General features: G+C 31.6%; 1 protein-coding gene across 2 annotated transcripts in view; it reads right to left on the bottom strand.

Moving 5' to 3' along the window:
* Positions 1-1,606: 1,606 nt before the first annotated feature.
* LOC111035541 (protein CBFA2T3-like) overlaps positions 1,607-26,136 on the bottom strand; it is a 42,245-nt gene continuing 17,715 nt past the window's right edge. For both annotated transcript variants that reach the window (XM_022317193.1, XM_022317194.1), the window contains 3 exons: positions 4,121-4,243; positions 2,684-2,817; positions 1,607-1,819 (listed from right to left, as the gene is read on the bottom strand). In XM_022317193.1, the coding sequence (XP_022172885.1) occupies positions 1,622-1,819; positions 2,684-2,817; positions 4,121-4,243 (455 nt within the window). In that variant the 3' untranslated portion in view covers positions 1,607-1,621. The remainder of the gene's footprint in view (positions 1,820-2,683; positions 2,818-4,120; positions 4,244-26,136) is intronic.

Raw genomic sequence — 26,136 nt, 5'->3', positions numbered from 1 at the left:
ATAATATTCCGAAATATGCCTCGAGCTTTCCAGGGGGGGATGTCACATCAAGAAATGCATATTATATAATTCAGGTACAACTCGTATACAAGTACATATTATAGTATATATAGTAACAATTATTCCCTTTTAAATTATCAACTATCAGATATCCGTTTTACCCATGTAACTATATCAGCCGCCGGCAACTTCAAAAAGTGTGACAGACGGCTTACATATTATTATTATGGAAGCATAAACCTTTGTCGCTGCGATTAACAATTTCGCTTGAACGTCCCCGGCGCATATATATATATATATATATATAAGTTATATATCAAATGGTTCAGCTCAGGACTGTCGGAACTAAAAAACGTGGATATAACGATTCGAGTGAAAAGCAACGAGAAACACAATTTGTATTTTCTTATTAGTTAAAAAAAAACTAACGGTTAAAGTTTTAAAATGAGAACAAAGTTTCCAGACGATTCATTTAAAGTTGGGTATTAGTAAAAAGTGCAATTTTTCCGTCGATATTAAAACGATAAATAAAATATCGTCAAATGTTGTATACTGTACCTATGCCCTATATACTGGTATATATGGCAGGGGTCGTCAACTTTTACCATCTTTTAAACATTTTTAGTGTTCTGGTGATCGGCCTCTATTTATTTGTGTAATTACGGCATTCGCCAGAAGTGGTTAATTTAAGAGAGTGTGACATAGATCGGACTTTGTATTTTTAACGTATTGATAAGACTTTGGACTGGGTACAATATCTTTCTTCTGACCCACTTTTGAGAGTCCGATTTTCGCAACGTTTTGTTTATTTCCATGCAAACGCAAATAAACAACAATAAAAAAAAATTTAATTAAATTCTAATAAAATCTAACCTAACCTAACCTAACAAAATGTAGCACACTAGATATTTTTCCAGAGCACTATACCCAAAAACATATCCTCAATTTTTCTTGCAGAGTAAAAATATTTAGTAGCCATGCTACTATTAATATACGAAGAAAATTTTCTTATTTTGTAGAATGCATTTTTTTCGCTAATAGGTAAATACGTCTTTGCTTTGTATATAAAACGTAGAAGACAAATGTGTTTCAGATTAAGCAACAACCGATACTGGTATAATTAATTTTTAATTTGATCGACTAATTTTCCTCTATAATAATTAAAATATAGAATACTGAAATTCATTATTTGAAAAAAAAATAATTTACTTTGATAGTATTGAGTCAAATAATAATATAACAACGAACTCTTCTTGGTGCATTTTTTCCATTTGGCGAAGTTAATTTATCTATTCATATATAGACGTTGAAAGTGCATTATTTTTTTTTATATGTAATTTTTAACCTATATTTTGAAATATTAGTAACAAAAATAAAAATATAATGTAATAATACACATAAGTATTGTTGTAAACCTATAGAAATCGCAGGGAATTTTTATTGGATATTTTGTCGAGTTTTTAAGTAAAAATTTAAATCCCAGTCCTATAATTATAATATTGAATCGTTTTCACAGAAAGCTTATTAATGAGGGAACAATAAAATATAATATCCAATTAACACCCGAAAGCATATTTCGTTAGTTTTGTCCATTTGTTAAAATGTGATTGATTGTCATTTGTCATTGTTTATGAATTTTGCTATAACATCTACTTGCAATGAAGTGCTTTACCTGTTTGTTGTTACGGGCCATTAACAGCAGATCACGATGTAGTGAAGGTAGGTGAGTCCTTAAAAACGGCAGTACGAATGGTCGTAATGGAAAGTTTGTCATTTCTTGAATATTATGATGAAATTCTTCAACACTTATCAAATTGTTCTGTGAAAATAACGACCAATGAGTGAATAAATAAATAAATTATAAATTATATTTTGATTACATTCATTATTACTATTAATAATTAATTATTAAGCGAATACGGTTTTATTTACTGGATGATTCAATGATGATTGAACACTCATTATTTCAAAAAAAAATAAATATGCTTAAAAAAAAAATAATACCACCCGGATTCTAGTCGTTAAAAAACATTTAAAAATGAATTCTATATTTTATAATATTTTATCCTTAACATTTTTTATGGTTTTTTTCTTTTTTGATTGATAATATACAGTTTTAATTTCATATTCTAGAGCAGAATATTTTTTCTAAGTATTTCGATACACAAAAATCGAATTTGGGAAGAGATGATATTAAAACGGTATGTTGTATAAAAAAAAAAACATAAAAAAATTATGAGGTTAGAGAATATTTAAAAATAATATTTTAACGAATTGGAACCTTGTAAAAAAATATTTTCAAAAACATTAATACTTTTTGAATAATGAGTGACCTAAATTAAATTAATCACCTGGTATATAAGACAAAATGCTGCGCTGGCCGTTGAACTTAAGACAAATTGAGGTATACATTTAATTAATTTCCCTACTGTCTATATTCTTAGTTTGAAGCCTAACCTATGTAATTTTTAAATACTATTATTGTATCAAAGTTATATTGCACACAATATAATTAATAGATAAAAACAATATCGATATTTTAAGGTCGAGACAATAAAATATTAGAACTCGATAAACTAAATGACTATACACTATACAGCTTAACAAGAATCAAAACAAGTTATTGCTAAAAATCGAATTATATTTTATAAAAACGTGATACGTAATTCGTTTGTGTACTTACCACTAGGGTGAATATTTGACCCTTAACTCGTTCACTAGTCTGTGGTGATATTTGTCCACTGAATTGCACCAATGTGGTAAGAAATCTCTTGAGCTTGGAGTGATTCCTAAACGTGTCGGACGGCGGACTCGAACCTAAGTGGACGAGAGAAGAAAACGTTTACCAATATATAGTTATGTATAGATGACATTTTAGCTTTTTAATTCGTTCGTACTTTAAAGCTAGAAAAAATATTGTGCAAGGTGAATCGACATGCATGCTTACTCCCTTTTTTCCTCGATAATGCAGTTATATTTTTGTTATTTATGTGTGCTTTCCCTCACGCCATATAAGTACTACTGTTGGGTAGTTCCTTAAACTCACGTAAACTTAATTAAAAACACATAAACACAGCATAAATGCCTATTGTAAACTAACCTTACAGATTGTATATTTTCCAAATAAATGTTAAAAAAAAAAAATAAATATTTGTGCTTAACCGGATTTAGATTACTCATTTTTATAATAGTTTTTATAATAGTAAATTCCATAGAAGATGAATAGCAACCCCCCGTTGGTGTGAATTGCGCTGAATAATCCAGAAAATAATTTATAGAAATAATTATACATAAATTGGGATGAATAACTACCCTACGTACGTCATACGATAAGTCAAGTCAAAAAGGTTAATATTATATTTTATTTAATAAATTGAATACATCCATTTAAAAGTACATATAGTACAATAACGCATTATTATGAAATAATAATAATTAATCGAGTTACAGATATTATAAATCACCTACGCGTACACAAGACATTTCATTTTTATTAAAAAATCTAATTTTTCAGCTTTTTTTCTTATTGTAGTTACATTTTGTTGATTATACTTTATTGTTTTTATCAAAGAATAAAAGTTAATGAGTATTATCTTAAGAAATGAATTTTAAGTTTAGTTCAGAGGTGTGCAGGGCTTATAGGAGCAAAATATAGTCCCTACATCCTCCCCCTACCATGCCTAAATTTGAAGAACTAAATATTTAAATTCCAAGTATTATATTATATTACGTTACTATGTAAGTGAATGTAGATTATAATATATTCACTCAATTTTTCCAAATTACATTACATACATTCTGCAGTTACTTAAAGAAGGAGTTTTTATATTGTTGAAATTCATACTGTAGTGATATCTACATGTTGCAGCAGGAAATAAAAATAAGCGTAATAATAGTATTACCTGGGTAGTATCTCAATCGTCAACAATAATCTACATGACGTATATTTGATAATACAATAATTTACAATAATTTATTGTGCATAATATCTGTGCACTAAGCAAAGAACAGGAGTGAAATGATACGGATGAAATAAAAAACAACCTGGATAGGAGATAATCAAGCGATATAAATTCATAATAACGATATTTTATCGTCGCGAAAAGCTCAATATACGTACTTTCAGATTCGACGTCGATTCGGGCCGGTAACGGGTGCGTGGGGCTCAGCAAGTGTTCGCCCGACGAATCGCTGGTTGACGTCGACGAGAAGCCAGCATCTTTGGATTTGATTTTTGATTTACCTGAACGAAAAGGAATCGATAAAAAACAATGTCCTCGATTGCTATGATAATATGTAAATAGGTGCCTATATATATGTTTCTACATTACAACATCATAATAGTATTATTTCATCAATATTCAAAACGTTTCGAACTCGTGAGCACATACACCACTGTATGTATATCTGGTATACACGAGCGTTCAAACATCATAATATACGGAGTGATTCACCAGACATTACCACCCCCATGTTTTTCTTTAATAATGAAATTATTCATCAGCCGCGGGTTATTCGGCTACATACATGGTATCATAATATTGTATATGCACGCATTTAACGATATTAAATTAAATCAAACAAACCAATAAATAAATATACGTACAAGTCCTTCGTATACACACACACACACATATATATATATATATATATATATACGACCTATACTCGTAATACCGATTATTTTATTATTTTTTTAGCTTTTTTTAAGCACCGCTGCGAGGGCGCTCCCGCACACACAAAAGCCGCCGCTCGCGATCGCTTATATATATATCATATATGTGTGTATGTGTGTGTGTGTGGGCTCATAATATAAATATATATATATATGTACCAGCCACCAAAAGCCACGCCGGCTTTGCCCGCCCAGTACGTGTCCGAGTGTTCGTGACACGTCCATTAGCGGAATTCTGTTGTGTCATACACATAAACACACCGCTCCACCGCCGTCGCCGTCGTGTCTGCGAGTTATTAGTTTTGGCTGCAACTCCTGCGGTTGATGTGCTGCAGCAGCGACGACGACGACGACGACGGCGGCGGCGGTGGAGGAGGTAGGTGTAGTGTGTGTGTGTGTGTGTGTGTGTCGGAGGTGGTGGAGGCAACGTTTGTGACGTGGGTTTTGAGCGCGGGGGCGACGGCAGTGCGGTAAAGGAAAATACGTCAGTACGGGATGGGTGGGTGTGGTGCGGAGGTGACATGTATATTCGCCCCCCCCCCCCGAAGAAGTTTTCGGGGCCCCGAGCCCGCGGCGAGCTCCGAGTACGCGGTTTGTTGTATTCCGGGGCGATGCGTGCGACGGCCTATTCCGTCTTCGTTTAAATAACATATTAATATAGTAATAGGTATATTATATTATTATATAAACGGTGAGATATAGGTAACGCAACAATAATGACAATATTATTATGAAATATTAAGTATAAATGGTGATAAAGTCCTATCGGTGCAACCCAAACGGATACGGCATTCGACGAGAAAAATTAATTTTTTATAGGAGGGGGGTGTTTTACTTTAATATTGAAATACAACTTGCATGGGGGGGAGGGGAGGTCACACATCCACCAAGTCATACGTGGTGACATTAATATCCTATGGCTATGGTTAAACGCTATTAACTTTTGAATAATATTTGTTTTAAAATATGTTTATGTATAACATTTAATAATTGTGAAAATTAGCATATATTATAATTTTGAATTATACGGCTTATGGGGGTGTTCTAACACCCAACCCCTCCCCCACTAGCCAGTTATAATATAATATATAAAGAGTACCAAATGCTATTTACTATAGCTAGGTATAATAATTATACCTCGTAAGTTCTAATTATACATATATTTCGTTGTTAATAATTCTTGAAAAAGCGGTTAAATCTTATTAATTAATTAAATTAATCATCGTTGTAATCTCCACCAAAGAACCGCGGTGGTTTTTCGTAAACGGTTGACAGAATTCTTAATACAGCCCCATCATATGCACTGCATATTTCGCACCTCTAGAACAAGACTACCACAACTCATTAACTAATTCATTAATTTCGAGTCATAACTACTTTCAAATGTTAAAAAATTAGTTATATTGAATGCAAGAACTCCACATTGGATATCATTTTGGATTTTACCACTAAAAAGATGATTAATTCATCCAATTAATCAAAAACTCATTTTCGTCTGATTTCTTGAGTGGAAAACAGCAATTTTTAGTGTTGCGGCGGTATTACATTTCATGGTTTGTAATATTGCAGTCTGCAGACATTATATGAAAAAGTTAGTCTTGTATTTTCAAATGGACATTTTTTACTGTCACGTCTCAAAATATGACAATCTTGCAGTAACATATGAATTTTTAAAAGTCATAAGTCTTACTTTTTGGGTTATAGGGAGAGTTTCATAATATTTAATAAAGTATTTAGTTTTTTAGTTTCAAAACTTCAAATGCATAGGTAAAGAACTCCTTAAAATATCTTAGATTTTTTCTTCAAAACTTGACATTTTAAGTTGTGACAGTTTTGTTTTAAAGGTGCGAATTTTTGTTGCACTTATAAGGTGCAAGTATCGAGGGCCATACAATAATTTAAGTCTAATATTATTATTTTCATTTTCCTCACCGGTGATCAACCACTGCAGACATCAGTACATCACGCTTCAAACGCAAACTCACTGCAAGAAATCCTTATCCATTTCGAGTTGTGCACAGGTGTTTGTGAGAGCGTAAATACATTAAGATTATTCGACATACAAACATGAAACAACCCTCGATGGCTCGACGCCCCTACTTTTCACCCTAAATACCTTAAACTTTTGACCCACGTTAATCACATACATACTTATATACATCATATATACCGGGTGATCCATTTAAAGCCATACACTCTTAATTTCGAAAATTATTAACGTTTTTGAAAATATATTTTCCACTAAATTCCTATCGTTTTTTTTTTTTTTTTAATGTTTGCTTTTTTTATTGACAATATGCATTTTTAATTCCCTCTTTTTAAAGCAGAACATTTTTCCGGGGAACTATCAATATATAAAAATCGAATTTTGGACGAGAATGAGTTATAAGTTATAAAGTTTAGATGAGTGAAGTGGAGTGGTACAGCTGGATTACCGGCAAAATATTCGTCTATATTGCATTACTCCGATCATCAGTACCTTAAATACTTATAAGCTACTTGTCCGAAATTTTGTTTTTATAGATCGGAATACTTTAGAAATAATAATATTCTGCTTTGGAATATAAATTTAAAATATGATAATTTTTTATCTTCCAAAAGATTAAAAAAATATGATAACGATAAAAAATGGTAAGACGTACAATTATTTTCCAAAAATATTGTTTGAAATTACGTTGAAGAAATATTTTCAAAAACGTTTGGGTTTTCTGAATTCATAAATGTTTCACGTTATAAGGATTTTCACCCTGTATAGTGTATATATGTATATGCATTATACAACATAAAATATTATTAAAGTATTATTATAATACTTCCTCCCATCACGCTCGGCGCGCCGACTTAAGACGTCAGCGATAAGAAAACGTTCTAAATATGATATTTCACGGTTCGTAAACGATTTCTGGGAAAACCTCAATAACCCAAACACGGCGTTCAAGTCCTATATAAACCCGACGGAAAGCTTACTCGTTCAATATTTTTTTAGTTAATCCATGGTATTAGAGATTTGGTTCACGCACAGCCACCGCAATATATATTAAAAATAATTAGTTCACCAAACATGAACGTTTTGAATTCCAAAGCATATTACACAATTATGACATTTTTGATTGAGATATCGAACACAGAAATATCGCTAGACAAATTTGAGTTAAATTAGAGAATAAATAATATTTAATCGTAGAGGTAAACCTATATGCGTTTAGAAAAAAATAAATATTTTTCTTATACTAATCGAACAATGATTATATACTCAGGCGCTCTCGCAGGGTCTGTTTGAAAGTTCTCGCGTGACTATAAATATACGAGCTCACACGTTAAGCCACAGAACCCAGGTGCGCGCCATGTGGGCCGAAGGTCTGCAGCTATAAATGTGTCGGACCGATCGAATATAAGGACTTCCGTTTTTCCCGGTACTGGCTGCAAGGCCGTCCCGGACAATCTAAAATTGTACAAGCAAATCCAAATCGGAACGTCATCGTACGTGTACCACTAGTGGTATACGATGTGGAAAGCTCAAATACGTGGTACGCGAAGAAAAACCTACCTTATAAAAAATCGAATCATTTTTCACATTAAATATAATTAGGTTTATTATTTGATATTAATTAAAATATAAAGTATAATAATTGTACATATTATTTTTGATTTTATTTTTGCATTAAATGTAGTCATAATTTCGAATTTTCTAATAAAATAAAATTCCATGAATGTGAAATAACGTATAATATATTTTTGATAAGCATAACAAAAAAAAAATGTCATTTGGTCAAGTCACATTTAAAAAGGTTGAGAACCGCTGTTCTAGACTAAGGGTGTCGGAGTCGGCACGTTTTTAGTACAAAAACATGATATGTGTTACGGCAAAAACTCTGAAGCCCCGTAGTCGGATTTGGTTAGTTTTTTTTTATTTAAAAGAAGAAAACATTTTTCTGGTCGGAAATTAAAGCCCGATTTTCAAAATAATAATTATAGAAGCTAAAATATGCATTTGAATAAAGCACAATATTTGTTATTTTTTTCAGACACATTTTTCAAGTACTATTCAAAGTAAAATGAGAATTTAGGCTTTGGATCCGATTTGAAAAAAGTTCTCATCGTTCAGAGAAAAAAATTAATCAGGTATCAGGTGTATCTAACCTAACCATAGAGCATTATCATAGTCCCCCCCTACCCTGTTATACCTAATGTAATTTATTACATTGATTCAAATAGTGTTGGATATAATATTACTATTATTATAATGATTCTCTATACAGATATCGTTGTGATTACTCTCGGATATTGTCAAAAACATAATATTTAATCAGGGGTGGAAAAAAAATGTTATTGAATAAAAAAAAACGATTACGAAAAATCCTAAAAACTGAAAAAATGGAATAACAATTAAAGAAATCAAAAACGAAAACGAAAAAAAAATAATATTTCTGTTATCGAAAATTTGATAATTCTGATAACTAATACTTGTTGACAATGGACAATACTGACATATTTACAAGAACAAGTCATTCTTATTTATGACTTAGGTATACGTTTAAAACTTACTATTTATTATAATTATTCGATATTTATTAAATAAAAATAAAAAAACAGCTTGTTTTATTTTATTTTTATCAGTGTTCATCTTTATTTTGTAATTACTAATAATTATTTCTGTTTCAATGCACGAGAGCAAATTTTTTTTTTAGATGTGTCTTATATTTTTATTTTTTTTAGGAGTTTGAGTTCAGGATTATTTAGAAACATTTTAAATATAGAAAAATGAGGTTTTTAAAAACGGTAATCAAAAACGCAATATTAAAAAAAACGTTTTCCATCGCTGTACCTACTTAATTATTTCAAATAATAATAACATATAGTTTTGAATTTTCGAACTTGAAGTGTTGTCCCACCCACACACAACCTCATATTTCGCACCCGTTCGTTTTATTTCTCTCGTCATTTCTCTTCTCGTACAGAACATACGTCTCACTACTCTCATCGCTCTCTCTCCTTCTCTTGCCCCGACTATAATTCCCTACGACTCCCCGCGGACCACGATTTTCTCTCCGTCATCGCCACCACACTGTCAGTCAGTCAGCCTGTCCAAAGTTTGAAGCCGAAATTAACAGAGGAATTCTTCTAGCGGCGGCTGCGCACCGGATGGTGGCGACGGGCGAGGGGGGGGGCGAGCAGAACGCCCGGAGTTGTTGATCCGCGGGGTGCGGGGGGAAGTGCATTTATAGAGATAAGAACGGATACGTGCCTAGTAGTCGTTCGCAGGACTTGACACGGATCACGGCGTTTGTTTATTTTTCTAATGGCACTGGTAAACATATTATTGTTGACGTAGCCCAGTGTGTTTTTATATGATAACACGACCGATGTCACTATATATGTAGGTATATATAAGCTCTCTTTCAGCCGTTTTCCAACGTAAATACAATATAATATGCGGATAAAAATCGTCGAGTGACAAACTACAAAAACTAAATATATTATATATATCATAATATGTATTATACGCATACCCACGCCACCACGGTGACCCACAGTTCACACTATACCCACTCAATCACGTGCAGCAGAAATACAAATAAACGTTCACCGCGATGCACTATGCGCTGCACATCGTATATAATATTATCATCTATTTTTTTTTATGTATTTGTTTTTAGGCTTCGACTACAGATGTTTTTGGCAGACTGCATTAACTTAATTTTTAAAAGCACAAAAATATTAATATATTATAATATTACAACTGAAATTCAGGGCTTGAAATCAAAATGGCAAATTATAATTTTAATTTTTCTTTACATCGATATTTGTTTTTCGGTTTTTCGGACATTTCTTAGCATAAAAACACGTTATAGATCCTGGTTCTTTATCTAAAGAAGGAAGTTGTTCAAAACGAGTTCCTCTAAAAAATGAACTCATTTCAATGTTTCTTCCTTTTTTAAACCAAAATTATTCAAAAAACTGTGGTATTAGAACTATACATTTTTATTTATAAATGTTAGGTGAAAAACAACAATCAATGAATTCAACTTAAACCAACTAAAAATAATTTTTGGAGTGGAAAAAAAAAACTATATTCAAATTTAAAGGAACTGTGATTTTTGTTCACGAAACTAAGGAAAAAGAATTCTTTAATTTTAATTTTTCTTTATTTTGAAAGAAACAGCTCTAAGCTTTGTGCCCAAAAAAAGAACATGCCCCAAAGAGTAAAAGTCAACGCTGGTTAATTTCTGATGATTTAATCACGTATTAGGCGATAGAGGTCTATTTTAGGGAAATATATATCTCTTCCATTGATATCAGGAATATATTTAAATTTTTTTATGTACAATTTTACACATTTTTTCAATTTTTCGGAGGATGAAGAGAGGTAGGTTATTTAGCCAATATATTATCATGTATTATACCTAATGTATGTTGTAATAACGTGCAATACGCGATACTTATAAAAATAAAACGGCGGCGCGCAGCTGTTTCGCAATGACGACGACGACGACTTCTACGACGACTACCACTCCGATTTCGTCTATCCCGAAATTAGCGTAAATCCGTTGACTTTACGACCCATAATAATATTTATATTACCGTTCGGAACACAAATATATATATACATATCGGTGCATTGTACCGCCGCCTGCACCGCCACACCGTGCAACAGAAGTTCCTAATCGATTCCTGTAAAAATTGGTTGCATCTGGGAAGTTAAAGTTAAGCTGTGACCGGTCGACCGATACCGTTAACGTGCACCTGAGCTCCATCACATCGCACGAAATAACCCTATATATACCCGCCACCGCACCTAATCCCTCGCTATCCATTCGCAACCCCTCGCCGCCGGCACGCAAGCTGCTGCCACCGTTCCCGTCATCCTTCAACATTAATAACATATCCAGATACCATTATAATATATATATATATATATATATAGTATGTAGGTTATAGCCTCAAGGTGTGTGTGTGTATATATATATATGTATAGGTAGTGCACCCACTTTACAACAATCGTTGTCGCGTTTCAAACACGCAACGAATGGGATGCGATATCATGAGTTTATACGCTGAACGAAAACGCACCGAATTATTGCGACATACAAAAAAATTACCTTAGAAATATTTTGCCGTCATAAGCCGCCACTAAGCAGTAACTCCATTTTTGTCGATATCAAGTTTTTAGTGTCTATACTATTGATAGATATTTAAATATTTTACCTCTCTATCGATTCCCGCAACCAAAATTGATATTTTTCTCAATGAAATTTATAAATATTGACGAGAAAATTACAAAGAAGGTGGTATGTACACAAATTCGTTGTTAAGATCAGGAACAAATAAGCATGTTCAATATTCGTACAAGCACAAAAATCAGAATTGCTTTTCTGTCTGATAAAATTCAAATTTTTGGTTTAAACTTAACATTGGTCCTAAAATATAATTGGTATTTATACTATGTGACTGGTAACTCGATAAGGAGTAATATTATGTCCGTTAACAACAACAAAAAATAACATTAAATATATTCTGTCATTCTGTGTCCTCATATAGTTTGTTCTAGAATTTAACATATTTAAATTAGATGGTATCACATGCGCACTTTGATATTAAATAAATTCGAGTAAATCTAATATTAAAATGTACATGTGATCACAACTTTTTTAAATATCTAAAATTTGAAAACACACATTATGCTAATGCTACCAGAAGCCCATTTGGTAGTAATTACAAATAAAAGTCTACATATTTCTTTTTGTCTTCTACCGATTGATATCTTAAGTCATATTATGTAGTGTGCATATTATTAAAACACATAACAATATGGGTACTACTCGTAGTTATGAACATTTTTTTTTTTTTTGTTTAGTATAGTTCCTTGTGTTAAGAACCACGTTTTTAATGTATAAACAATTATTATTTTTACTTTACGGACAAATTTAGTGCTGAAAACTGTTTAATTGTTCCTGAAAGACTACGTTTTTGGTTTAACTGTTTCGTGGCTTTTGACGATAGGATTGTTATTGTCATCAAACTATTTTCTCTGCAGAGGATTATAATAATATATGTTATTCCCTAATATTTTACACAAGTATATCAACTTAATATTTTTTTTAATTCTGTGAGCAGAGGAATGCAAGTATTGGTCTTATAATAATGTGTGGGTTTTTTTCGTCAGAAGACACATTTTAAGAAGAAAAAAATGCTTTGATCTTTTTAACCTTGAATAGCTAGTTTGAAGGTGCCAGTAAATATTTTCTAGAAATCTATATCTGCTCAGCTCGTACCACTCTGAACAATTGGGGAAATTTAAATAAAATTATGGAAATACGGGAATATTAATTTCAAGACACCGGTTAGAGACGAAATAGATTTTGTTGCTTTGTTGTGATTTAAAAAAAACATTTATAACCAAAATTTAATAAATAGGTACTTGCTATTTTCACCAAACATTATTGTATTAGCAATTTCTATAGACATGGTATAATTTTAAACTCAATTAAATATGTAGAATTTTATTTCAACTATATTTAGGTATTGGCATATTTTGAAATATTCTAGTTTCATTCAATTTTTATTCTATAAATGTTGATGGAAATTGATACAATGGTGGTTCGGACCCCATATAGTGCACCTCCTTATTGTTAATTATGGTATAGCCAACAAATCGTTCAAAAATAATTTCTGATAATATGATTTTTTTCATTGAAAGTGGTGGACAAAACTGTTTAACCATTAATCATAGCATTAATAAGAATATTATAAACGAATTGCTTTAGTATTAAAACTCTATAATATGATGTTTGAAAATTTGTTTTTGGTCTAAAATATATATATTAGGTTAGTTATAGACTATAGTTATATATGTGATGTACTGTCGTACTGATGTGGCATATTTTCAATTTTGGAAGATAAATGTTTGGTAAATACTTTTTGTATTATTTTTTAATGTGTGCTATTATGGTATTATGGTAGAAAATTCTAGGCAATTAAAAGTAAAGAGGTGGGCTGTTGTTATATTTTAATTTTAGAATACTTAAAAAAAATTTAAGAGAAAACCAATTAATGTGTAGAGATGTATTATTAAAATTTAATAATAATAATAATAGGTTCAAAATATTCCTATAAAGAAACTAAAGTGAAAAACATTAAGTCAAAGTTTTTTTAATTGATTATTTATTATATTCTATGTACTGTGGTAAAAAGTTAATTTTACCTAACCCGTTAACTTAAAATTCAAATTATCATACAAGGATCAAAGTATGTATTAAAGTTGGCAAGTTCCAAACGATCAGTTTTTAAGAAGTTCAGATTTAGGAAATATGTGAAAGTTAATTATAAGTATACTGTAAGTACAAGTGCACAACTTATGTGAGAAGTAAATGATCGTTAGTAAGTGTGCACAGCACACCTATCTGTAATGTAACTTTCACACACCATATGCTTTCTTTTCATTTTTTGTTTAGCTAAACGTAAGCACTTTCTGTCCAACATGTTTCGGTCGATCTATTTTAAAAACACTATAGTTGGTGGATAAATATTTAATATTTTGTAATAATTCGGTAAACAATCTTGTGAAAATTGGTATTAAAATAATATTTTATAATACATCTAAGAATTTTCAAGATTTTATTTGATGACACAAATAAGGAATCCATATCTATACATTGCTAAAGTTTAATTTGACAATATAACAGGCGCGGATCCAAGGGGGGGGGGCCAAGGGGCCATGCCCCCCCCGTAGAGTCACGCTTAAATGGACTTGCATTACTTGCATTTTTATCAGACTTATAGGCTGAAATTTTATTTAAGATGCCCCCCCCCCCGTAAATACGTTCTAAATCCGCGCCTGCAATATAATAGATAGGTAACATCTGAAATTCTTAAACAAATTAAAGAATGTATTTATTAATTATATTCGATTTAAATATTTACTAATCATTTTAAGTATACATTTGTGATAAACGTAAAAGCATTTCATATACTACAAAAGAATACAAAATACAAATGACATCAAGTATTTAATACGTACTCTGAATGCATTTAAAAAGCAATCTTAACAAGACTTCTATGATTGTATGTTTATAATAATTTAGTATTATGTTTAAAGTCAACGATAATAATTTATGTATATATGTATGACTCTGTATCTTATTGCTTAATAATTATTATTGTGCGAGGGTCTGTGCATAAGAAACGTGGGACGACGGCGGGGAAGTGACGCTTGTCAGGTTTACTATATAATTTTCTGCAATGACAACAAATTATGTTCCTTATAATCATAAATCGTCAAAAAAGTTGAAATTGTTCGATACTCAACTGAATCACCACCTGGTATTATTACAAACAGTCGATAATATTATTAATAATCGTAAACAAACAAATAGATTTACCATAATATTATAAATATTTTCACCTATTGATATTATTATTATTGTTATTATTATATTATTATTCCATCATGCGTTGAAAGACAGGCGGTTTTTCGCCGAATCGATCGATAATACAGAGTGTAAACTGACAAATGAATTAACTTTTGTTCTCATCAATATTTTTTACATATTAATTGATTGGTTTGTGCGCTACACGTAGAAGAAATCATTTTTTTTTCAATTCAGAAAATAAAATATTTTAAATCTGATTAAAATTTTTTTTTTGGAAATTTTAAAATTTTAAAATAGTCAATTTATTAATCTTGTTTTTAGAAAACTTTTGACTAAAAAAACATTTACCTAAGTCAAGTATTTTATTTTTTATGATTTTTTAAATGCCAAATTTTTTTAACGGCTTATCAATTTTAAAAAATATTAAGATTTCAAAAAGTCCCCATAAAAAAATCTCATAAAACATTAAAAAAGTTCATACTTTTTGGATATAAAATGTTTTTTTTTTGCTACTAGATCAACTTCCCTCGAGAATAAAATTATAAGATTTCAAAAGAATTTTAAAAATAAGCTACATAATGATTTAAGTAAATATTTTTACCATCAAAATGTTTCATAAAACTAGATTTACAAATTAGTTATTTTGAATTTTCAAAAAAATTAATACATCAGATTTAAGTTTTTACCATCAATATTAAAAATTAAAATTAAAAATTTTATATCATACTAGTAGCGCAAGTGTCTTTAAAATTATATCTTGAAAATAAAAAAAACGTTGATTACAACAAAAGTTACATCATTTGTCAGGTGTTTCTGTAACACCCTGTACTATTGTCATGTGGATTTTTTTCATTCGTCTCGTATTTATTATCGCGTAGGTCTCGGTGGGGCTATTAAAAATCACGGTGGTGCTTATTGCCAAGTTTAGCCCCCACAGCCACGTTTATCACTGGGAATTGTCTCGCACTGCAAACGCTGCCACGCGATAACGCCCGCATGGTTTTATTGCCGTCGCTCTGCCCACCCTCAACTGCGCTCTACACCCCTTCGGAGCTTTCGCCCACCGGCTCTTACGAACTATCTCCCACGGTCAGGTAGACATCACGATAGTACAATATTATACAAATTATAAACCCTCGTTTTATGCACTTTACATCTGCAAAATTGCCCGTAACCAATGGGGAGAACACGATATTTTATCACGATCTTATAATTATGAGATCAAAAGTTTAAGTTTGATTGGTTGAGTTTGCTGGGTTGGTATGCATAGTAGTCGGAAGTAGTGACCCGGCCCCCTCACAACGATGATATAATATTGTACCATTAATGAATTTCAAGAATATAATTTATAGTATAACCTACTTATCATTATAGAATCGACAACACATGAAATATTAATAATGATTGGACAAGATTAGAATATTTAATAGAAATATAATAATACATAATGCGGCTTTGTACAGGCGGTGTCGTGTAATCCTTATTATTCCCCCACAACAATATAACTGATTGTATCCAAGAATAAAATTGTATATAATATTAACAACTATACGTATATACTTTAATACTCATCATTATAGACGATAAGTCATGAAATAATAATTATTAAATACGAAAAAATTGCACGTTTTTACTTAATTCTAGGATGGCAATATTAGGTAGGTAAGCTTTGGAAAAAAAAGTACATTTTCAAATCCGTTTTAACCTCTACAATATTATAGATACGATAGAATTGATATTTTTCTTTAAATTCTCCACCATTTTTTTGATTTATGTATATATTATGCATAACCTGATTTTGAAAAAAAAATGGCAATACCATTGTTAACATGTATAAGACTAAGCACGATTATAATTTATTATAGAGATATTACTTAAATAGTACATTAAATTATGCGATTGAAAAATTGGGTTGCGTGTTTGAAGAGAATTGTGTTGGGAATTCGAAGCATTGAAATGAAAAACAATTGAGGGATATCATTCCCCCGAAATAAACGACGGTCCCCAATAATCTTTCCGAACCATCGAATCCATGCAGTTGAGAGAATGTGCATGGAAATGTATTAGCTGTATATATAATATGTGTATTATATATTTATCAAAATTGTTAAACTCTCACTTGACTGCCGGAAGCACTATGATGGGAAAAACCTTTCAGACGTGGTATAGAGCTCAAGCAACCGTCAAAGGACAGTCGACGAAAGAATATGACTTGTGATGTTCAAATTATTTCATAAGTGAAATTCGATGACTGTATTACATGTACATAAAGTTCTCACTTCTGTCTATGGTTCCGAAACACACTATATTATATGAGAATAATTATTTACTGTGCACTATATCAATCACACTTCCAATATAGTTTATTAGTGTGGGGTGGCCTTCGTGGTAACTTATACTAAATAATGCACTAATGTCTAATAGTTAACCAAAATAATACCGTCAGAATTTGTTTGAATAAATGTAGGCACTCTTAAAGGATCTGAGAATGAAAATTATAAATGATTTGTTAATTAAATAAAAAATGTAATTATGTATTTAGAAAATAATTTTAAATTAGGTAATCATCAAAACAACACGGGTAATAAGAGATAATTCGGAAATTATGATTTTCCCGTTTGATATGCCAATAAACATTTTGGTCAGTCTTTTTTAGATTATTTGGGACCAACATTTTTTAATTCTATGCTTTTTGAATTTAGAAAAATAATAACTTTATGAGATAATATGAATTTAAAATGCGTAGTATATAAATATTTATTTCTTAAATTCGAGGAGAACGTCAGTTAATGTTTAAAATTCCTGTTTTTATTTATTTTTTAGTTGTAATTATAGTATATTGATGGCTAATATTAATATGTTCATCTATTGTTTATATTTATTTTATTATTTTAATATTTATCAATTGTTATAAATCTATGTTATCTCTAACACAAGCTGCAAGACTTAAAGTAGGTTGTAATTTAACAATATCTAATAAACATTTTTAAAAGAAAGTGCGATTAGTTTATAACCATTGGTGTCATTTTTTAAAATCTTTAATACTTAGTAGGAACTTAAATTACCCAGAAAGTATACATCTATAGACTATAGAACCGTCATCATACATAACTACACAGAGGGACCTTTAACATTTAATTTTTAACCTAGAAGACAAAGCGACCTGAACTGCAATATTTTCCATTGGAATTATTTTACAGTTATATGTTTGTAAGTGCTGTTATAGTCAATGATTATTGTTAAAATGCAAAATTTATTTTACTTGAATTATTTCACATTGTGTCATTGTCTATTAAACTATTGTATAATCAACCGCGATGGCACTGACCGTTAGAAGGAATACCCTGTTATCACTTTATGTTGGACAAATATACCGAATCGCTGACCACCAATTTGTACGGTAAAAGTTCACGGAATTACACCTCCGTGAGATTGTAAACGTGAGTTTATGTGTGTATTTCGATTATTATTATTTTGTACTTGAATTAATTTAAATTTATTAGAATATAACCCTGACTGATAAACGGTAGACTCCAGTATCGCTACATATTGGAAAAATGTATAAAACTATACTGCCCACCAAATGAAAAAAAGTGCATCTGACTATCTGGGGTGACCGAAAATTATTTTATAGTTTGTTAATTATGTATAAACATTTTCGGATGGACTCGGAACGGTGCAAGTGCATCACGGTTTTCGCCTCCGCGATTATGTGTTTACTTACGTATATGGGTATATTATATATGGGAGAATGGAACGGTAGCCCGAAGTTATTGGCCCTGCCTGCGACCCTCCATATACTGCTATACACTATGAAGTCCTGATAAACAGAAGTAATCACAATAACACAGCCCTTTGTTTCTTAACCAGTGGTTCCCGGTAAGCTCATAAGTGGTCTATGTTCATAGAAAAATTGGAATCGAACATTATTCCCATTAAATATTATTAATATTATTGCAATGATTGCAGTACATAATTCATTTTATTTTTGTGTATTAAATGTTAATAATGTCATAATTTTGAAGTTCCTAATAAAAATAAATTCCATACGTCATGTAAAATAACATACACTTTTGATGAGCAAATCTTAACATACATATGACAGACTCACTTAAATTTAGTTCAATAGCCAACATGATAATAAAGACTAAAGATTTAAACGCCTTGCGGCATACCTAACATACATTCAATGTGTTGCTTATAATCTCAAGGTTGGAGGAGAACTTAAGACTAAGATCTAAAACACAATCGAGTTAAGTGAAGAACATGATTGGATGCTTGTAAACGTAAAAACTTGACACATAGAAATATTTTTATTGATACACATCCCCCGCTCGTTATTTCGTCTATATGGTAGGTAGTTCTTTACTTCTTACTGCAGCCAATCAACCATATACATCCATATTATATATAATATATAGATAAAAATTATCAAATTAGAAGTGAGAACTACGAAATGGGCTGGGGGCAGAGAAGATAACTAAGACAACTATTACAACTGTGGTGATAAAATACGACCTATCCTTTTAGTCATGATCCGCAGAACTGGGTGTAATCGCATATATTGTGTTTTTATAGTACGTCTCACACTGCAGTGGGAGCGTCGCGTATTTGGGGAGGATGTGAATCGCGCCGATAGTTTTTCAAAACATTTATATTGTTATATTATTTTAATAAACGGCAAGAGCAAAACTGCTTATATATAATATCAATGCGCGGAGAGAAAAAGAATATAATATATTATATTGTATACGCATGCGGCGTAAAAACGATGTGATAATATATTATGTACACGCGCTGCTGGGACGTCATCTATCAAGATTAAACACGTCTCGTTGGAGGTGCAGGCGAAGACGATCGGGGGGAGGGGAGGGGGAGGGTGATGGCCGAGGAAAATCCACGGCGGGGTTGAGGTTGAGGGCGGGGGACGGAACTGGTGTGTATTTAATATTTGGAACTCGACGGTTTGTCGAGTGTCATCTAAATAGCGAATTGATTATTCGCCAAGCAGAGCACTGCAGACCCTCTGGCGCCCGGCCAGCCGCCGCCGCCACCCCAACCACCCGCCCACCACCATCATGGAGGTCCCGCGATATATGCGCGCCGGTTCTGGGCCGCCGTCGGCGACGATCGTGCGGTGCGTGCAGTGTGCACAGCTGAACTTTTTCAATTTATTTCCAAGCACGCGGGAATTCGGTTAATTAATATACGACGTTTTTTTTTATTCTTATTTCTTCGTTTTGTTTTATTGAAAATTAAAAAACGATTCCGAAACCAATACTGATTTCAAAACCACCAAAAACCCACATCTTGTTCACAAACGTAATATTATGTATATATATATATATGTATATAATATTTACATAACGTCGACGTCGCAGTCGTCTGGATATCTTTTCGAATAATAATTCTAGATATTATGCCGTTCGCCGTCCACAGATATCGTTTTATTGACGCAACGATTGTAATTATTTTTCTCCCGCTTCGAATAAATATTATTATTCTAATGATAACAATAAAATATGAGAGAAAAAAATTAAATACGAAATTTAAAACGGGTTTTCTGAGGTTCCGTTTTTATGAAGAAAAATAGGCATCACCGCCGATACCGCGGTGAAATTGTATTCCATAAAAATATAAAATATGTCGGTAACATTAATAATAATATTAAACTCAAGACGCTACATTAAGCTGTATCCGTGTTATTCCGTGTAATCTTGTGGTCCGTATTTAGAACTGTTTTGTTATTGACTAATTAATAACCAAATTTAAATAATAAATGACCTGCATAACTACCTCAAGGTGGAATAGTTGAATCTCAACTATATTGTTAACCAGGAGGAATGCTGAGGTACAGTGTCAAAGTGTAATGGTGTCTTTATGATGCAGGGACATACAGTTCACAACCTACACGTGTGTTGCAACATGCACTACCTAATGTACTATATATAATATATATATATAATCATAATTTTTATATTTTAACTTAAAACGTATTGATGATTTTTGCATCATAATATTGTAAGTCCCCGTAATGCCCATATGAGAACTAAAAAATTGCTCAGCATGCGACTGTGGTGACGACGAACCAACTATAAAACATATTTATCTTGGAATGTCAGGAGAGGAAATGTAACCAGGACATCGAAGGTCGACGAGAGGATTCGTGAAACATAACACCAGAAGCAATAATGGGATTGATCATGAACTTAGGCGTGCGATTGTGTGACTATATGTAATTCTTTAACCTGCTATTAACTGTCACTATTATTATATATTTATATTTTAATAATGCTGGTTTTATATTTCTATTGCAATAACTGCCCAACCACACATTTGATTATATACTGTTAGTTAATTCTATTGCGATGTAGATATATTGTTTAAAATAATATTACTTAATGCATCAATATGATTCAATGATTGTAATATCGTTGGTTCATTTAAAGCCATACGAATAAATAAATAAAATATATCATAATTATTATTAATATTATCGAACTCTATTTACAGTTATTATAAATATATAGAAGTACAACTTATTCATATTATACGCATCGGAGGTTTACGAAGAAATTATACATCGTCATCGAAGCTTTTTGAGCACAAAAGAATAGTTATTAGTGAAATCGTTAAAACAAAATCGATTTGTTAGTACACCGCTTTTGTGTGTGGGTCTAGACGATTTTCTATTGAGCATTTATACACTGATGTGCAGCAGCTGTTCACATGTGCCGAAATGACAATATTTGCCACATATTTCCGAGTAGATTATATATGTATATTATTTTAGACAAGTACCCAGCACTTGAACACCGATGACTATACGACTATACAGTATACATGCCATTATGACCAGCAGTATTTTTGAGGGCATACTGGTACGATGGTATACATTGGTATACAGCGAGTACCCATTTACCATTTGGTGAATTAGCTTACATCCCGTAAAAATAGTACAAATACGCACGTATTGTCTACCTTAACATTTTTAAAAATTGTGCTAACGTTATGTGCTCACAAAGAATTTTTTTATAAAATTGGGAGGCCAGTGCGTAAATAGTTTAGAGGATCTTGCCCACCAGCCTAATTTTACTAAAAAATTTGTTGTGCACAAATGATTACAGCAGTAAAAAAAAAGCAAAAGAATATGTTAACTGCGTGCTTAAAAATCACTAAATATATGGATGGATACTAGGCGCGAATTCTCTGTTATACGACCACGACGTGCGTATACTTGTGTTCATAATTTTTGAAACAAATATCTAAATAATTTTGTTTGAAAACTTTTTTTTTATTTACCCGATTCTTATTTACAATTATTGATTAATCATTATTTAAGAGGGCGCTACTCATGCGTTTGTTGTCTCTGTCTTACTCTAACTAACCAACGACATCGCACATTTTCGTTCACTAGTTTTAATAGTTTGTTACTAGTTTTGATATTCGAATGAACGACCTAGTACCTATCAGTAGTATCATAGTTTTAAAACTTACGTAAGTAAGTAAGAACATTGTATGTGCTTTAGCGTCAGTTTTTATTCAAACTTTTTATTTTCAAGCGAGATGTGAGTATTTTAAATTTGTGATATTTCACATACCCATATTTATGTTGAAAATTACAATATCTAAAAAAATTGCCAACCCACAAGCACAGGTTATGTTCTTATCCAAAAGAATGATAGTGGGTTAATTCACTGTAGTATCCAAACTATCAGCAAACTATTGAAACTAGTAACGGAAATTCGCTATGTCGTACGTATGTAATACAGAGACAACAAATGCATGGATTCTCTCTTTACGAAAAATTGAAAAGCACTATGGCCCGTGATCATGTATCCCGATAATAAATAATATTTGAATCTAAAAGTATTTGAGAGAGAAAGAGGGGAAGAATGGGAAATAAAGTAGCGCCAGTGCACGAAATGTATGAATAGGTTTTTGACAACTTCTTTAATTAGTCAAGTACATTTTTCGGGTAAACATTTTATAATAAATTTGACAAATTTATTAAATATATTACTGATATGACATAATATTGAGTAGGTGGTAGTACGAAATCGAAATAAATACGCCCAGAATGAAATACGGAAACAGGTGGGTATAATATCACGATACAGGGCTGTTCTTGAGAGGGAAATGAAAGTATAATATCCTCTCTTGGATTATTTTTGTCATATTATAAAATATACGATAAAGCAATGCAAATACCTATATTTACCTCCATCGTGGCGGAGTGATTTACGGCAAGATGTTACTAATAAGTAACGACGTAAACAATATTATATAATACGCGAATTTCCCATGCAAATGAATGACATATTATTGTTATAATCAACCAGAATCTACAAGTACGTAAATGTGGGAATATATATTTTTTACTTAGATTATAATATGCTTTTGGGCTGGGTACAAATTTTATTTTTTAACCGATTTTTGCGAGGCTAATTTTCGTAACTCTTGTTTGATTCCATAGAAACGAAAATCAAAAATAATTAAATTAAATTAAAATAAAATTCCTAACAAAATGTAGCCTGCTATACTAAAGATATTTTCCACTGCACTATACCCCAAAAATAGCGTTTCTCAACTTATGATGGTATACACGATGAAAATCTCCGTTTAAAATAATTTGGAATGGATCACATATGTATTATTCATATTAAATACGAGTACTATGTGGTTTATTTGATATTATTAGTAATATAATTAATAACTGTACATATTACATTTTGAAGTTTATAATAAAATCCACCAGTATGAAACGTCCCCCTCTGACAACACCGAAACATCGTATGAAGTAGTTCGTTTTTGTATACACATAAGAACTCTTTGAATCACACACTTGTAGTGATAAAGAACAATTGCATGAGACATACAGTGACAGCAGATGATGATTAATATAATTTGGTAATTTTTTTTTTTCACTTTGTGGTCGTATCTTTGTAATCCGTAAAATTTTTCTTTTAAATATATTGTATATATTGAACAATCCGCTTCGAAAACGAATGTTATTAGCATAACGCTTGTTTACATTTTTTTAAAACTAAAATGTCTATTTCTTTAAAAGTATTACCATATTCATTTATAATATAATTCTGAATGTTATAAAAATGTTATCACTTTGTTAATTGCTTTTTTTGATTTTTAATAAGTCTCGGCCCGAGTACTAATCGATTGAATGATTATTGTTTTTATAAATTTTGAACCAGCAATCCAATGTGCTGTAAAATAAATAATCTTCCATAGTACTTAAATAAGAGGATGTCCATTTCCTTTGAGATAATGTTGGTGGAGAATAATCCAAAGTATATTACTCAAAGTATATTATCCAGAGTACTTTGCCTAATTCAGATAATAATTATTATTATTCAAAATATTGTTTTGAATTGCGTTTTTGAATTCTGATAACGTCAACGACTGTTTCACTGATGTGTTTTTGACAATACAGCCAGCTGAAGATCATCAGATTGTAAAATTGACAGACACTATGTTTTCGGAAACAATATTTCACCGGGCACAGTTGCCACAGTACCACTATAACAGCTGTGAACGTTTTCACTTCAAATTAAATATGTCTTTCTACACTAACCATCTTAATATACAACTTTGTTGATGTGACACTTGAAGTTAAATCTGAGACGACGAGACGTACATTAAATTAAGAAGTACCTAAAGCATTCAAAACAAAACAAAAAAAAGTGGGAAAGAAGCGTTTATAAAAGAGAACAGATGACAGAGCTCGAACAAATGAATAGGGCAGTTTGATTTCGTTAAATCTGTAACGACTTGGATTTTTGCCAATCCAATAATCAATTTAAAAAAAAAAAATTACGACAAACCCTCTCATTGGAAAAAGCTCATTTTTACCATTTTTACCTCCCAAATGCACCAACTAGATTCTTTTTCGCATTGGAAAAGATACCGAAGTTGAAAATCGAAGTATTATTTGGACTAATTGTCGTGTACACAGACACAAAAAAAAACTAATAAAAAAAACACATATCATTGTAAAATCAATATTAAAATAACCATTATTTGTCCCCTACAAGAAAAATTTATGAATCATAATTATATTTTGTATCAGTAGCCATGACAACGAAAATCTTACGAAAAATCGGTCAGAAACATTTTTTAGTGTATATCCAATCCAAAAACATATATGATGTGTTTAAAAAAAATATATTTTTGGGAAACGTCTCAGCCAACCTCCCCGTGGTGTCTTCTGGGCATAGCGCTAAATGCTAATAGACTGGTATGAAGTGGTAACTATTATAGACTTAATTTGTACGTCTCTCTCATAAGCCCGGGCCGCAACTCGTACTTGATTTAGGGATTCGGCCGCAACTCACAAACACCGACCTTCACGACCTTGTTTGTTCGATTAATTGAAATCACTGAGAACGTAGTTGATGGGTACAATACAAAATGTTCAGCTAATTTACCAAAATTATTGCATCGATATAGGAAGCTTTTACAATCGTCAAAACCGAAAAATAATATGTGTTTTTGGTGCAAAAAAATCGCATCGAACTCCTACATGGTGTTCGGGAAACTATATTATGTAATATAAGGTCCAGACAGTCAGACTACAAGCGCCACCCCAGACACTTCACGACATTTGTTTTACATCCCCCTCCATCACGAACAAAATAAAAATAAGTAATTAACAGCTAGTATAAGAACTCGATAACACTAATCGAAATAGTGCGACGAGAAGGGTAATTATTATTGGTTGGGTGACACGTAAAAACTTTGCTGCAGTGGTTCGAGTCAGCGGACAATGTCAATAGGTGTACTATTATATATTATATATAATATATTTTAAGTACGAGTGTCGGGCTTAAGAGGCAAAGTTGGAGCCCCAAGATACCGCTTTTGGAATTACTTTCTAAACTTTAATTAATAACTCTGGCCACCACCACTAGTCACCACTGCCACCACCAATACTACTACTACCACCCCATCAAACTATATATATTTATAATACATTAATATATGTATATATATATATAATATTTACCACGACGCATATATAGTGTACCGAATCTGTACCACTAATATTTAGGCAGGGGGGGGGGGGTATAACGG

Source organism: Myzus persicae, unplaced genomic scaffold (genome assembly GCF_001856785.1).
Source record: "Myzus persicae strain clone G006 unplaced genomic scaffold, MPER_G0061.0, whole genome shotgun sequence".
Taxonomy (NCBI): Eukaryota; Metazoa; Arthropoda; class Insecta; order Hemiptera; family Aphididae; genus Myzus; species Myzus persicae.
Note: the sequence above shows the minus strand (reverse complement) of the source record. Positions and strands in the feature narration are given on the sequence as shown.